The sequence below is a fragment of the Ambystoma mexicanum genome, chromosome 3p, assembly GCF_040938575.1.
Source record: "Ambystoma mexicanum isolate Mex_15411 chromosome 3p, UKY_AmexF1_1, whole genome shotgun sequence".
Lineage (NCBI taxonomy): Eukaryota > Metazoa > Chordata > Amphibia > Caudata > Ambystomatidae > Ambystoma > Ambystoma mexicanum.
Window position 1 is genome coordinate 168,444,053 of NC_090925.1, and position 13,761 is coordinate 168,457,813.

The 13,761-nt window shown below is 49.4% G+C and overlaps 1 protein-coding gene across 3 annotated transcripts in view; it reads right to left on the reverse strand.

The window, feature by feature from the left end:
- The window catches only part of LOC138580212 (alpha-2-macroglobulin-like protein 1), a 328,254-nt gene that overhangs the window by 200,931 nt on the left and 113,562 nt on the right, over positions 1-13,761 (reverse strand). For all 3 annotated transcript variants that reach the window (XM_069650567.1, XM_069650566.1, XM_069650565.1), the window contains exons 13-16: positions 13,490-13,553; positions 12,937-13,082; positions 3,842-3,991; positions 1,506-1,709 (exon numbers count right to left, since the gene is read on the reverse strand). In XM_069650567.1, coding sequence (XP_069506668.1) covers positions 1,506-1,709; positions 3,842-3,991; positions 12,937-13,082; positions 13,490-13,553 — 564 coding nt within the window. The remainder of the gene's footprint in view (positions 1-1,505; positions 1,710-3,841; positions 3,992-12,936; positions 13,083-13,489; positions 13,554-13,761) is intronic.

Here is a 13,761-nt window from a genome sequence, read left to right on the forward strand (position 1 = left end):
ATGTACAGTGACCGCGTAGAGGGGCGTACAGAGTACACTGAGCACTCAGTGAGGACTATAACACTTGATTTATGGGTGACAGTGTAAGGCAATGTGCAGAGTACACTTCACACTCAGTGTGGACTATAACACTTGCTCTTTGGGTGTCACTGTACAGTGATGTGCAGAATACACTGCACACTCAGTGAGGACTGTAACACTTGCTCTATGGGTGTCAGTGTACAGTTATATGTAGAGTACACTGCGCACTCATTGAGGACTATAACACTTGCTCTACGGGTGCCAGTGTAAGGCGATGTGCAGTGACAGTGTAAGGCGGCGGACAGAGTACATTGAGCACTCAGTGAGGACTATAATACTTGCTTTATGGGTAACAGTGTATGGCGATGTGCAGAGTACACTGCCCACTCAGTGAGGGCTATCACACTTGCTCTATGGGTGTCAATGTAAGGTGATGTACAGAGTACACTGCGCACTCAGTAGGGGCTATCACTCTTGCTCTATGGGTGACAGTGTAAGGGGATGTGCAGAGTAAACTGCGCACTCAATGAGGACTATAACACTTGATCTATGGGTGACAGTGTAAGGGGGTGTACAGAGTACTCTGAGCACTCAGCGAAGACTCATAACACATTTCCTATGGGTGACAGTGTAGGGTAATGTACAAAGTACACTGAGGACTCCAATACTTGCTGTATACGTAACTGTGTAACTGTGTGAGGTGATGTACAGAATACTCTCAGTACTCAGTGAAGACCCAAACACTGGCTCTCCGGGAGACGTGTCAGGTTATATACAGCACTTAGCACTCTAACACTTGCATTCTCAGTGACAGCGTACAGTGCACACTGAGCATTCAGTGAGTACTCCAATACTTGCTTATTGAGTACTATGTAAGGGATTGAACAGAGTACTCTGAGCACTCTGAGGACTCTAGCGTGTGCTCCTGCAGTAACAGTGTAAGGTGATGCATAGTGACAGTGTAAGGTGACACACAGAGTACCCTGAGCACCCAGTGAGGACTCTAACAATTGTTCTTTGTGTGACTTGTAATGTGTGACATTGTAATGTGATGTAAAGTGATGGTGCAAGGTGATATGAAAAGTACTCTGAGCACTCTAGCGTGTGCTCCATTAGTAACCGTACACAGTGATGTCTACTGACATTGTAAGGTGATGTGCAGAGCACTCTGAGCGCTCTTTGAGGACCCTAAAACGTGTTCTTTGTGTGACAGTGTATGATGATGTGCAGTGTACTCTGAGCACTCTAGCGTGTGCTCTGTTAGTAACCGTACACAGTGATGTCTACTGACATTGTAAGGTGACGCACAGAGTACCCTGAGAACTCATTGAGGACTCGAGCGTGTGCTCTATTATAACCGTGTTCAGTGATGTCTAGAGACAGTGTAAGGTGATGTGCAGAGCACTCTGGGCACTCTTTGAGCACTCTAACGCTCGCTCCCTTTGTGCCAGAGAGTAGTAAAGTGCAGAGTGCACCCAACCTACCTGCAGTAAGCTGTAGACGTCTGGATCCCTCTGAGGCCACGAAGGCATGTAGTAACGTCTGCCCCGGGATGCCGACCGGCGGGACATTGCAATGGGGCGCCACACTTCAGGAACCATGGGGAAGCCGGGGCAAGGGCTTGGCTCATAATCTTCTGCTTGGTAAGGGTAGCCTCCAAAAGAACCAGGCCGGACAAAGTCATAAACCTAAAGCAGAAGAGATGCAGGAGTTAGAGCCTCAAACAAAGGCGGACCAACCCTACCTCTAGGTGTAGCATAGCTATAGCACACCTTTATCTAAGTGAAACATATAGCGGCTTGGTTATTGTTTCACTGCACACGGTATTTGCTCCAAATCGCGCAATTCCCAGGAATGGCATGACACACAGGAGCTACAGGGAAGATCTCAGCACACCTGGGAATTTCAGATTGGACCGGATGTGATAGTCTATAAAAAGGTGTTCCGCCTTTGCATGTGAAACACACCAAACAGAGCTCCCAGGGGATTGTGGCATGCAGCGGAGACCTCCCGGGGGATTGTGGCATGCAGTGGAGACCTCCCAGGGGATTGTGGCATGCAGTGGAGACCTCTCGGGGGATTGTGGCATGCAGCGGAGACCTCCCGGGGGATTGTGGCATGCAGCGGAGACCTCCCGGGGGATTGTGGCATGCAGCGGAGACCTCCCGGGGGATTGTGGCATGCAGCGGAGACCTCCTGAGGGATTGTGGCATGCTGTGGAAACCTCCCAGGGGATTGTGGCATGCAGTGAAGACCTCCCGGGGGATTGTGGCATGCAGTGAAGACCTCCCAGGGGATTGTGGCATGCAGTGGAACCTTCCCAGGGGATTGTGGCATGCAGCGGAGACCTCCCGGGGGATTGTGGCATGCAGCGGAGACCTCCCGGGGGATTGTGGCATGCAGCGGAGACCTCCTGAGGGATTGTGGCATGCAGCGGAGACCTCTCAGGGGATTGTGGCATGCAGTGGAGACCTCTCAGGGGATTGTGGCATGCAGTGGAGACCTCTCAGGGGATTGTGGCATGCAGTGGAGACCTCCCGGGGGATTGTGGTATACAGTGGAAACCTCCCAGGGGATTGTGGCATACAGTGGAGACCTCCCTGGGATTGTGGCATACAGCGGAGACCTCCCGGGGGATTGTGGCCTGCAGTGGAAACCTCCTGGGGGACTGTGGCATGCAGTGGAAACCTCCTGGGGGACTGTGGCATGCAGTGGAAACCTCCTGGGGGACTGTGGCATGCAGTGAGGACCTCCCAGGGCATTGGGGCATGCAGTGGAACCCTCCCAGGGGATTGGGGCATGCAGTGGGGACCTCCCGGGGGATTGTGGCATGCAGTGGAGACCTCCCGGGGGATTGTGGCATGCAGTGGAGACCTCCCGGGGGATTGTGGCATGCAGTGGGGACCTCCCGGGGGATTGTGGCATGCAGTGGGGACCTCCCGGGGGATTGTGGCATGCAGTGGGGACCACCCAGGGGATTGTGGCATGCAGTGAAGACCTCCCTGAAGATTGTGGCATGCAGTGGAACATTTTGTGGTATAGCCATATACATTTTGCAGCACTTAATTCCATTATTTGTGACATTTTTGTAGCACTGTTATTCTTTGAAATATATTACTTTTGTATTTCCTTAGTTCAGGACAACGAAACTGGCATGTGTCAACGACTATGGGCACTTTTCTACCTGGTGTGCTACATTACCCTTCAAACATTGACGTGAACCCTAGCTCCCCCCACCCACACGCCTTCCATCACAAACAATACTCCACATCCTGCTCCCCGTACCCCAACACACAGACAAGTACCTTCCCTATCACCAGCACTGAACGGTCCTGCATAACCGGCATATTTCCTCACCCCAAATCCAAACACACGTCCAACCCACAAAAAACAGCCACCCCCCCCCCCCTCCAAACATAACCCCACAGCTGGCATCCTGCCCCCCGCTCCCCGCACTCCGCACTCCGCTTTTCTCAACCTACCATCGCCTTCCATCCTCCCAGGCGTGTGTGTGGAATTCAGTGGGATTGCTCTTCCAGTAAAACTGTGTCATTCTAGACAAAAAACATGGTTCCCTTCCATCCTCAATGAGCTCACCCTCCAAAAATATCTGATTCACAGACTGAGGGGTGTGCACACCCTTAACTCTCATCCTACCCCTCCCAAATACCAGATCTTCAAACCTATCGCCTGTCTCCCCCTCCAGACGCCCACGTTCATGGTTCATGTGATGTGATGTCATTGAATATTCATTCAATAGTTGCCCTGTCGGCTGGTGTCGACCCCCAGCTGGGTGGGCTGGGGCGGCAGCGTGACCCACCTTCTGGCCCGTCAGCTCTTCTTCGGGTTTCATCAGCACCATGCTCTTATCCACAGCGCGCAAGCCGCAGAAGGCGCCGGGGGCGGAGCGCACCTGGAGGGTAACATCAGCCCCAGGTAGGACCTCCTCCTTAGAGAACCCCAGAGTCACCTGCAAAGGTCGGAGAGCAGAATTGTGTTAGCATGATTCTGTCCTGCCCTGAAGTGATCCGATCATGTGTCAAGTGATTTTATCATCTTTTAACCGTTTCATGTATGTATTGTAGAAAAATAGTGGTCTCCTCTTTCAATGTGTGCAAACATGTTTTTTTCAAAATGTTCACGAAATGTTATAATAAATGTGTATAAGGTTTATTTTAACCAAAATTGCACAATAAAAAAAACATGAATTTAAGTGGGTAAGCCGCCATTTTCTTTTCGACAATAATGTATATCTTGTGTGTTGTAAATAAACCATACTGGATATGCAAATTAAGATGGTTCTGTTGTTTTAATCCATTGATGCTAAACTGCGCCATAGACGATCACAAACACTGGTGGAAACTTGCGCGGGATAATGGGTTGTCGTGCACCAAGTTTTTAAAATAAAAATAAAAATGTGTAGTCATTGTTAGCATAGTTTGACTGCCCATAAAAAATAAAAAAGAAAGGCACAGGACAAGTTGAACATGCCACCTTCTACACTTTATTATTATTAGGATACTTATTGAGCACTGACTTAGCTTCTGGCACATGCCACCTTCTACAGTATACTATTATTAGGCTGTTGACTGAGGGCGGACCTACCTTCTGGAACATGCCACCTTCTACAGTATATTATTATTAGGATACTTATTGAGCGCTGACTTAGCTTCTGGCACATGCCACCTTCTACAGTATACTATTATTAGGCTGTTGACTGAGGGCGGACCTAGCTTCTGGAACATGCCACCTTCTACACTTTATTATTATTAGGATACTTATTGAGCACTGACTTAGCTTCTGGCACATGCCACCTTCTACAGTATACTATTATTAGGCTGTTGACTGAGGGCGGACCTACCTTCTGGAACATGCCACCTTCTACAGTATATTATTATTAGGATACTTATTGAGCGCTGACTTAGCTTCTGGCACATGCCACCTTCTACAGTATACTATTATTAGGCTGTTGACTGAGGGCGGACCTAGCTTCTGGAACATGCCACCTTCCACAGTATATTATTATTAGGATACTTATTGAGCGCTGACTTAGCTTCTGGAACATGCCACCTTCTACAGTATATTATTATTAGGATACTTATTGAGCGCTGACTTAGCTTCTGGAACATGCCACCTTCTACAGTATATTATTATTAGGATACTTATTGAGCGCTGACTTAGCTTCTGGAACATGCCACCTTCTACAGTATATTATTATTAGGATACTTATTGAGCGCTGACCTAGCTTCTGGAACATGACACCTTCTACACTTTATTATTATTAGGCTATTTATTGAGCGCTGACCTAGCTTCTGGAACATGCCACCTTCTACAGTATATTATTATTAGGATACTTATTGAGCGCTGACCTAGCTTCTGGAACATGCCACCTTCTACAGTATATTATTATTAGGATACTTATTGAGCGCTGACTTAGCTTCTGGAACATGCCACCTTCTACAGTATATTATTATTAGGATACTTATTGAGCGCTGACTTAGCTTCTGGAACATGCCACCTTCTACAGTATATTATTATTAGGATACTTATTGAGCGCTGACTTAGCTTCTGGAACATGCCACCTTCTACAGTATATTATTATTAGGATACTTATTGAGCGCTGACCTAGCTTCTGGAACATGACACCTTCTACACTTTATTATTATTAGGCTATTTATTGAGCGCTGACCTAGCTTCTGGAACATGCCACCTTCTACAGTATATTATTATTAGGATACTTATTGAGCGCTGACTTAGCTTCTGGAACATGCCACCTTCTACAGTATATTATTATTAGGCTATTTATTGAGCGCTGACCTAGCTTCTGGAACATGCCACCTTCTACACTTTATTATTATTAGGATACTTATTGAGCGCTGACTTAGCTTCTGGAACATGCCACCTTCTACAGTATATTATTATTAGGATACTTATTGAGCGCTGACTTAGCTTCTGGAACATGCCACCTTCTACAGTATATTATTATTAGGATACTTATTGAGCGCTGACTTAGCTTCTGGAACATGCCACCTTCTACAGTATATTATTATTAGGATACTTATTGAGCGCTGCCTTAGCTTCTGGAACATGCCACCTTCTACAGTATATTATTATTAGGATACTTATTGAGCGCTGACTTAGCTTCTGGAACATGCCACCTTCTACACTTTATTATTATTAGGCTATTTATTGAGCGCTGACCTAGCTTCTGGAACATGCCACCTTCTACACTTTATTATTATTAGGATACTTATTGAGCGCTGACTTAGCTTCTGGAACATGCCACCTTCTACAGTATATTATTAGGATACTTATTGAGCGCTGACTTAGCTTCTGGAACATGTCCCCTTCTACAGTATATTATTATTAGGCTATTTATTGAGCGCTGACTTAGCTTCTGGAACATGCCACCTTCTACAGTATATTATTATTAGGATACTTATTGAGCGCTGACTTAGCTTCTGGAACATGCCACCTTCTACAGTATATTATTATTAGGATACTTATTGAGCGCTGACTTAGCTTCTGGAACATGCCACCTTCTACACTTTATTATTAGTAGGCTATTTATTGAGCGCTGACTTAGCTTCTGGAACATGCCACCTTCGACACTTTATTATTAGTAGGCTATTTATTGAGCGCTGACTTAGCTTCTGGAACATGCCACCTTCTACACTTTATTATTATTAGGCTATTTATTGAGCGCTGACTTAGCTTCTGGAACATGCCACCTTCTACAGTATATTATTAGGATACTTATTGAGCGCGGACCTAGCTTCTGGCACATGCCACCTTCTACAGTATATTAATATTAGGATACTTATTGAGCGCTGACTTAGCTTCTGGCACATGCCACCTTCTACAGTATATTATTACTAGGCTATTTATTGAGCGCTGACTTAGCTTCTGGAACATGCCACCTTCTACAGTATATTATTAGTATACTTATTGAGCGCGGACCTAGCTTCTGGCACATGCCACCTTCTACAGTATATTATTATTAGGATACTTATTGAGCGCTGACTTAGCTTCTGGCACATGTCACCTTCTACAGTATATTATTATTAGGCTATTTATTGAGCGCTGACTTAGCTTCTGGAACATGCCACCTTCTACAGTATATTATTAGGATACTTATTGAGCGCGGACCTAGCTTCTGGCTCATGCCACCTTCTACAGTATATTATTATTAGGATACTTATTGAGCGCTGACTTAGCTTCTGGAACATGCCACCTTCTACAGTATATTATTAGGATACTTATTGAGCGCGGACTTAGCTTCTGGCACATGCCACCTTCTACACTTTATTATTATTAGGCTGTTGACTGAGGGCGGACCTAGCTTCTGGCACATGCCACCTCCGACACTTTATTATTATTAGGCTATTTATTGAGCGCTGACTTAGCTTCTGGCACATGCCACCTTCTATAGTATATTATTATTAGGATACTTATTGAGCGCTGACTTAGCTTCTGGGACATGCCACCTTCTACAGTATATTATTATTAGGCTATTTATTGAGCGCTGACTTAGCTTCTGGCACATGCCACCTTCTACAGTATATTATTATTAGGATACTTATTGAGCGCGGACCTAGCTTCTGGAAGCAACGAAGCACTTCACAAGACACTTTCCTCCAGTAGAGCATTTTGGATTTAAAATATACACAATTCCGGATGATCCTGTGAGAAATCGCATAATAAACAAAATTCGTTTTTCACAATAAAAATGTAGAGTGGTTACAATCAGGAACGTTCAGCAGTACTGAAATCATTCAAATTAGGGATATGCTTTGGAACGATCCCAAGGCACAAAGATTGTTTTTTAAATTTAGATTGTGTTGTTTTAATCACATGATGATCAGCGCTTTAGATGTTTTTGGGAAGATATATGTATTTAGACATGAATAGCGCCCAATGCTATGTGGCCCTATTTATGTTCCTGAGATGACAAACACACGCGTTTCTTCATTTCTCTACTTGGCAGTGAGCAGGACAATCGGGACGCGTGATGGCAAACTACTGGCATATGACTGAGTATCTGGCGTGCCAGCTCGGCATATTGTCAAGTGATGGCAAGACGTGCAGAGGATGGCAGCGCCGGGGCACTGGAGGCAATAGAGAGTACACGTTAGGTCCTACAGCCTTTATTCTCTGCTCTCAGAGCTGCTCTCTGCTCTGGAGGTTGGTGTAGTGTGCCCCCACCGACGTCGAGAATGTTTGGGCATAAAATGGCCAAAGACCAGGGCATATGATGGCAACACCTGCCAAATGGTGTACCAGGGTCATTGCACGGGTGTAGGCAGCGCATGCAGTGAATACCTGGGCATGGGAGTACCTGGCAACGCCGCACATGCCTGAATATAAGATGCCAATATCTAGCACCTAGAGGGCGCAATGCGGTTCATGATGGATATGATGTAGTTATTTGTTGTGTGGGGGGATGGGGGGGTTTGTGACCATGCCACTTTGCGGCCAGTCACAAGCACTTAACCACCTTGCAGACATTTTCAAGGTGGAAGATGTTCAACTGGCCAAGGAATGACTTCCTGTGGGGTCGAAGGAGCGCAACCAGCAGAGGTCTATCCGATTGCTGGGGCCTGGACATTCAGCTCAGGGTTTGGGGCTGATCAGCTTCCAGCCTGTTGCGGGGCCGATTGCTTGGGGAAACTTGGGGTACTTAGGTTTACAGTAGGACAGCAGCCGAGTCAAGGTGCAAGCCCCTCTAATTTCACCATGCAATGGAGTTCCATTATCCTCAATCCAGCTGTCACCAGGGGACTTTCCAAGATCTAGCAATGCCAAGGAGAGAGTTTGGGTACACCTTCCTAATAACACTTAGGGCAGAGACCAGCTATAGAAGCCAAGGTGCTACTGATAGACAAGCACCAGGCAGGATGCTGCTATAGGGGTGGCCTCAGTCTCTGGCTGGCATAGAAGTTCTTGGGTGCTGCTTGGAGCCTGACGGGGAGGATGCTGATATAGGGGTGGCCTCAAGCTCCGGCTCCCATGGAAAGCGTGGAAGCTCTTGGGCGCTGCTTGGAGCCTGATGGGGAGGAAGCTGATATAGGGGTGGCCTTAGTCTCTGGCTGGCATGGACGCCCTTGAGCGCTGCTTGGAGCCTGACGGGGAGGATGCTGATATAGGGGTGACCCGAATCTCTGGCTCCCACAGGAAGCATGGAAGTTCTAGAGCGCTGCGTGGAGCCTGATGGGTAGGATGCTGATATTGGGGTGGCCAAAGTCTCTGGCTCCCACGGGAAGCATGGGAGCTCTCGAGCGCTGCTTGGAGCCTGACTGGGAGAATGCTGATATAGGGGTGACCCGAATCTCTGGCTCCCATGGGAAGCATGGACGCTCTTGAGCGCTGCTTGGAGCCTGATGGGGAGGATGCTGATACATGGGGGGGCCTCAGTCTCTGGCTCCCACAGGAAGCATGGAAGCTCTTGGGTGCTGCTTAGAGCCTGATGGGGAGGATGCTGATATAGGGGTGGCCCGAGTCTGAAGCTCTTGAGCGCTGCTTGGAGACTGATGGGGAGGGTGCTGATATAGGGGTGACCCGAATCTCTGGTTCCCACGGGAAGCATGGAAGCTCTTGAGAGCTGCTTGGAGTGTGATGGGGAGGATGCTGATATAGGGGTGACCCGAATCTCTGGCTCCCACGGGAAACATGGAAGCTCTCGAGCGCTGCTTGGAGCCCGACAGGGAGGATGCTGATATAGGGGTGGCCTCAGTCTCTGGCTCCCACGGGAAGCATGGAAGCTCTAGAGCGCTGCTTGGAGCTTGATGGGGAGGATGCAGATATAGGGGTGGCCAAAGTCTCTGGTTCCCACGGGAAGCATGGGAGCTCTAGAGCGCTGCTTGCAGCCTGACGGGGAGAATGCTGATATAGGAGTGACCCGAATCTCTGGCTCCCATGCGAAGCATGGAAGCTGTTGAGCGCTGCTTGGAGCCTGACGGGGAGAATGCTGATATAGGGGTGGCCTAATTCTCTGGCTCCCATGGGAAGCATGGACGCTCTTGAGCGCTGCTTGGAGCCTGATGGGGAGGATGCTGATACATGGGGGGGCCTCAGTCTCTGGCTCCCACAGGAAGCATGGAAGCTCTTGGGTGCTGCTTAGAGCCTGATGGGGAGGATGCTGATATAGGGGTGGCCCGAGTCTGAAGCTCTTGAGCGCTGCTTGGAGACTGATGGGGAGGGTGCTGATATAGGGGTGACCCGAATCTCTGGTTCCCACGGGAAGCATGGAAGCTCTTGAGCGCTGCTTGGAGTGTGATGGGGAGGATGCTGATATAGGGGTGACCCGAATCTCTGGCTCCCACGGGAAACATGGAAGCTCTCGAGCGCTGCTTGGAGCCCGACAGGGAGGATGCTGATATAGGGGTGGCCTCAGTCTCTGGCTCCCACGGGAAGCATGGAAGCTCTAGAGCGCTGCTTGGAGCTTGATGGGGAGGATGCAGATATAGGGGTGGCCAAAGTCTCTGGTTCCCACGGGAAGCATGGGAGCTCTAGAGCGCTGCTTGCAGCCTGACGGGGAGAATGCTGATATAGGAGTGACCCGAATCTCTGGCTCCCATGCGAAGCATGGAAGCTGTTGAGCGCTGCTTGGAGCCTGACGGGGAGAATGCTGATATAGGGGTGGCCTAATTCTCTGGCTCCCACAGGAAGCATGGGAGCTCTTGAGCGCTGCTTGGAGCCTGATGGGGAGGATGCTGATATAGGGGTGACCCGAATCTCTGGCTCCGACAGGAAGCATGGAAGTTCTAGAGCGCTGCTTGGAGTATGATGGAGAGGATGCTGATATAGGGGTGGCCAAAGTCTCTGGCTCCCACGGGAAGCATGGGAGCTCTAGAGCGCTGCTTGGAGCCTGACGCAGAGAATGCTGATATAGGGGTGACCCGAATCTCTGGCTCCCATGGGAAGCATGGAAGCTCTTGAGCGCTGCTTGGAGCCTGACGGGGAGAATGCTGATATAGGGGTGACCCGAATCTCTGGCTCCGACAGGAAGCATGGAAGTTCTACAGCGCTGCTCAGAGCCTGACGGGGAGGATGCTGATATAGGGGTGGCCTCAGTCTCTGGCTCCCACGGGAAGCATGGAAGCTCTGGAGTGCGCTCAGGGCCTGATGGGGAGGATGCTGATATAGGGGTGACCCGAATCTCTGGCTCCCACAGGAAGCATGGAAGTTCTAGAGCGCTGTTCAGAGCCTGACGGGGAGGATGCTGATATAGGGGTGGCCTCAGTCTCTGGCTCCCACGGGAAGCATGGGAGCTCTTGAGCGCTGCTTGGAGCCTGATGGGGAGGATGCTTATATAGGGGTGGCCTCAGTCTCTGGCTCCCACGGTAAGCATGGGAGCTCTGGAGTGCTGCTCAGGGCCTGATGGGGAGGATGCTGATATAGGGGTGACCCGAATCTCTGGCTCCCACAGGAAGCATGGAAGTTCTAGAGCGCTGCTTGGAGCCTGATGGGGAGGATGCAGATATAGGGGTGGCCTCAGTCTCTGGCTCCCACAGGAAGCATGGAAGCTCTCGAGCGCTGCTTGGAGCCTGACGGGGAGGATGCTGATATAGGGGTGACCCGAATCTCTGGCTCCCACAGGAAGCATGGAAGTTCTAGAGCGCTGCTTGGAGCCTGATGGGGAGGATGCTGATATAGGGGTGGCCTCAGTCTCTGGCTCCCACGGGAAGCATGGGAGCTCTCGAGCACTGCTTGGAGCCTGACGGGGAGGATGCCGATATAGGGGTGACCCAAATCTCTGGCTCCCACAGGAAGCATGGAAGTTCTAGAGCGCTGCGTGGAGCCTGATGGGGAGGATGCTGATATAGGGGTGACCCGAATCTCTGGCTCCCATGGAAAGCATGGAAGCTTTGAGCGCTGCTTGGTGCCTGACATGGAGGATGCCGATACATGGGTGACCCGAATCTCTGGCTCCCACAGGAAGCATGGGAGCTCTTGAGCGCTGCTTGGAGCCTGATGGGGAGGATGCTGATATAGGGGTGGCCTCAGTCTCTGGCTCCCACAGGAAGCATGGAAGTTCTTGAGCTCTGCTTGGAGCCTGATGGGTTGGGCTTTCGCTGTGCCCGGCTGTGCTGGGCTGATACTTAATACAACCTCCTGAACCATCTCTTTCTGAGCTGTAGTTATCTCTTCCAGGCAACAAAAAGACTGATGGGTGATGTTGGGTGCAATGGGGGTGTTACGCAAGCGTTCCAGAGCTCTGTCTCACTGCTTTAAGCGTTTAAGGCTGCGGCAGATATGTTTTGATGATGTGCTGGGAATGAGAGTGATCCTGCAATGGGGAATGGATGGGAGAGATGAATTCTGCGCATAAGCCGAAATGGACATACCCAAGGATTCAACCAAAGTAATGACGTCAAGCCTTGATCGATTACTGGCTCAGGCTCAGCTGGAATTTCACTGGCGGAAACAGGGAAACTTGGGGTGTTGTGGAAAGGGAGCTTAGATGGGGTTTCATTAGTGGAAGGAAGAAGGGAAGGTTGGAGTGATGATCCATGCAGCGATCAGCAGTCGGGCCTAGCGCCTTAAAGGGGCTCCTTCCAAAGATCTACGCCTTACAAGCAAAGGCGGCCACAAGAGACACCACGTTAAGAAAAAATCCCCTGTGGTCACTGTTCCAAGTCGGACGATATCCCAAAGCAGTGTTAGATCGAGGTGATAGACCCCGCCTCATTTTACAAATAGTAGACATTCATCAGGCCCCCTTACTCATTCCCACCTCAACCTCTAACCTGCTCATCAAAATTCTCCCAGTTTTTAAAACTTTGTTTTTAAATGTATTGAAATGTGTTTGGTAGAGTTAGGCACACTTCGGTACAGTTCTGTGAAGTTCCTTTGCATGTCTCGAAGCCTTGTCGAGTGCTGGTATCTCAGGTGGGAATACCACCAAGCACTTACTTGGTTCTTGAAGCACTTGGATATTTTGAAGGTGGCTGTGCCCGCAGTGACCTCACCATCTGGGAACGTGGTGTACACGAGGACCTTGGCCAACGGCGCCAGCTGGGCATCAATGGTAATCGAGATGGAGCAGGTGCCCCGAAGAACTGTGGAAAGGGTTGCAAGAAGAAAAGAGCTAGTCTGAGTATCTGCATAAGAGCTAGTCTGAGTATCTGCATAAGAGCTAGTCTGAGTATCTGCATAAGAGCTAGTCTGAGTATCTGCATAAGAGCTAGTCTGAGTATCTGCATAAGAGCTAGTCTGAGTATCTGCATAAGAGCTAGTCTGAGTATCTGCATAAGAGCTAGTCTGAGTATCTGCATAAGAGCTAGTCTGAGTGTCTGCATAAGTGCTAGTCTGAGTATCTGCATATTCACATTGCTGTCCCTCATCCTCTTGCAGCAGGGGCAAGGGACGTGAGATGGGATCGAAACACCTCTCCATTCTGTGTGTCCTAGCTGCAAGTAACAGCACCTTGCCTTGCCATCATGCAGAGAAGAGATCCAATGCTTACCTTCCTCTTTGCCAACTGCAAGCTCCTTGGTGCCCACGAGAATGATTCCTCCTTTAGAAACGACCTGGTGGTGAGAAAGCGTGTGTTAGTGCCCCAGTTACACGTGCCACGGTGCAGGTCTGTCAGGTTACTCTCCCATAGACTTCTGAGCTCAGGTGTCATGCAGTAAAGTGGTCTGGTGTCTTTCTGGGCATCAGAAAGGCCATATTGACCCACCCTTAACCATATTCCATGCAATCTCAGGGACCACGGCAATACCCGGCCTCAGGCCC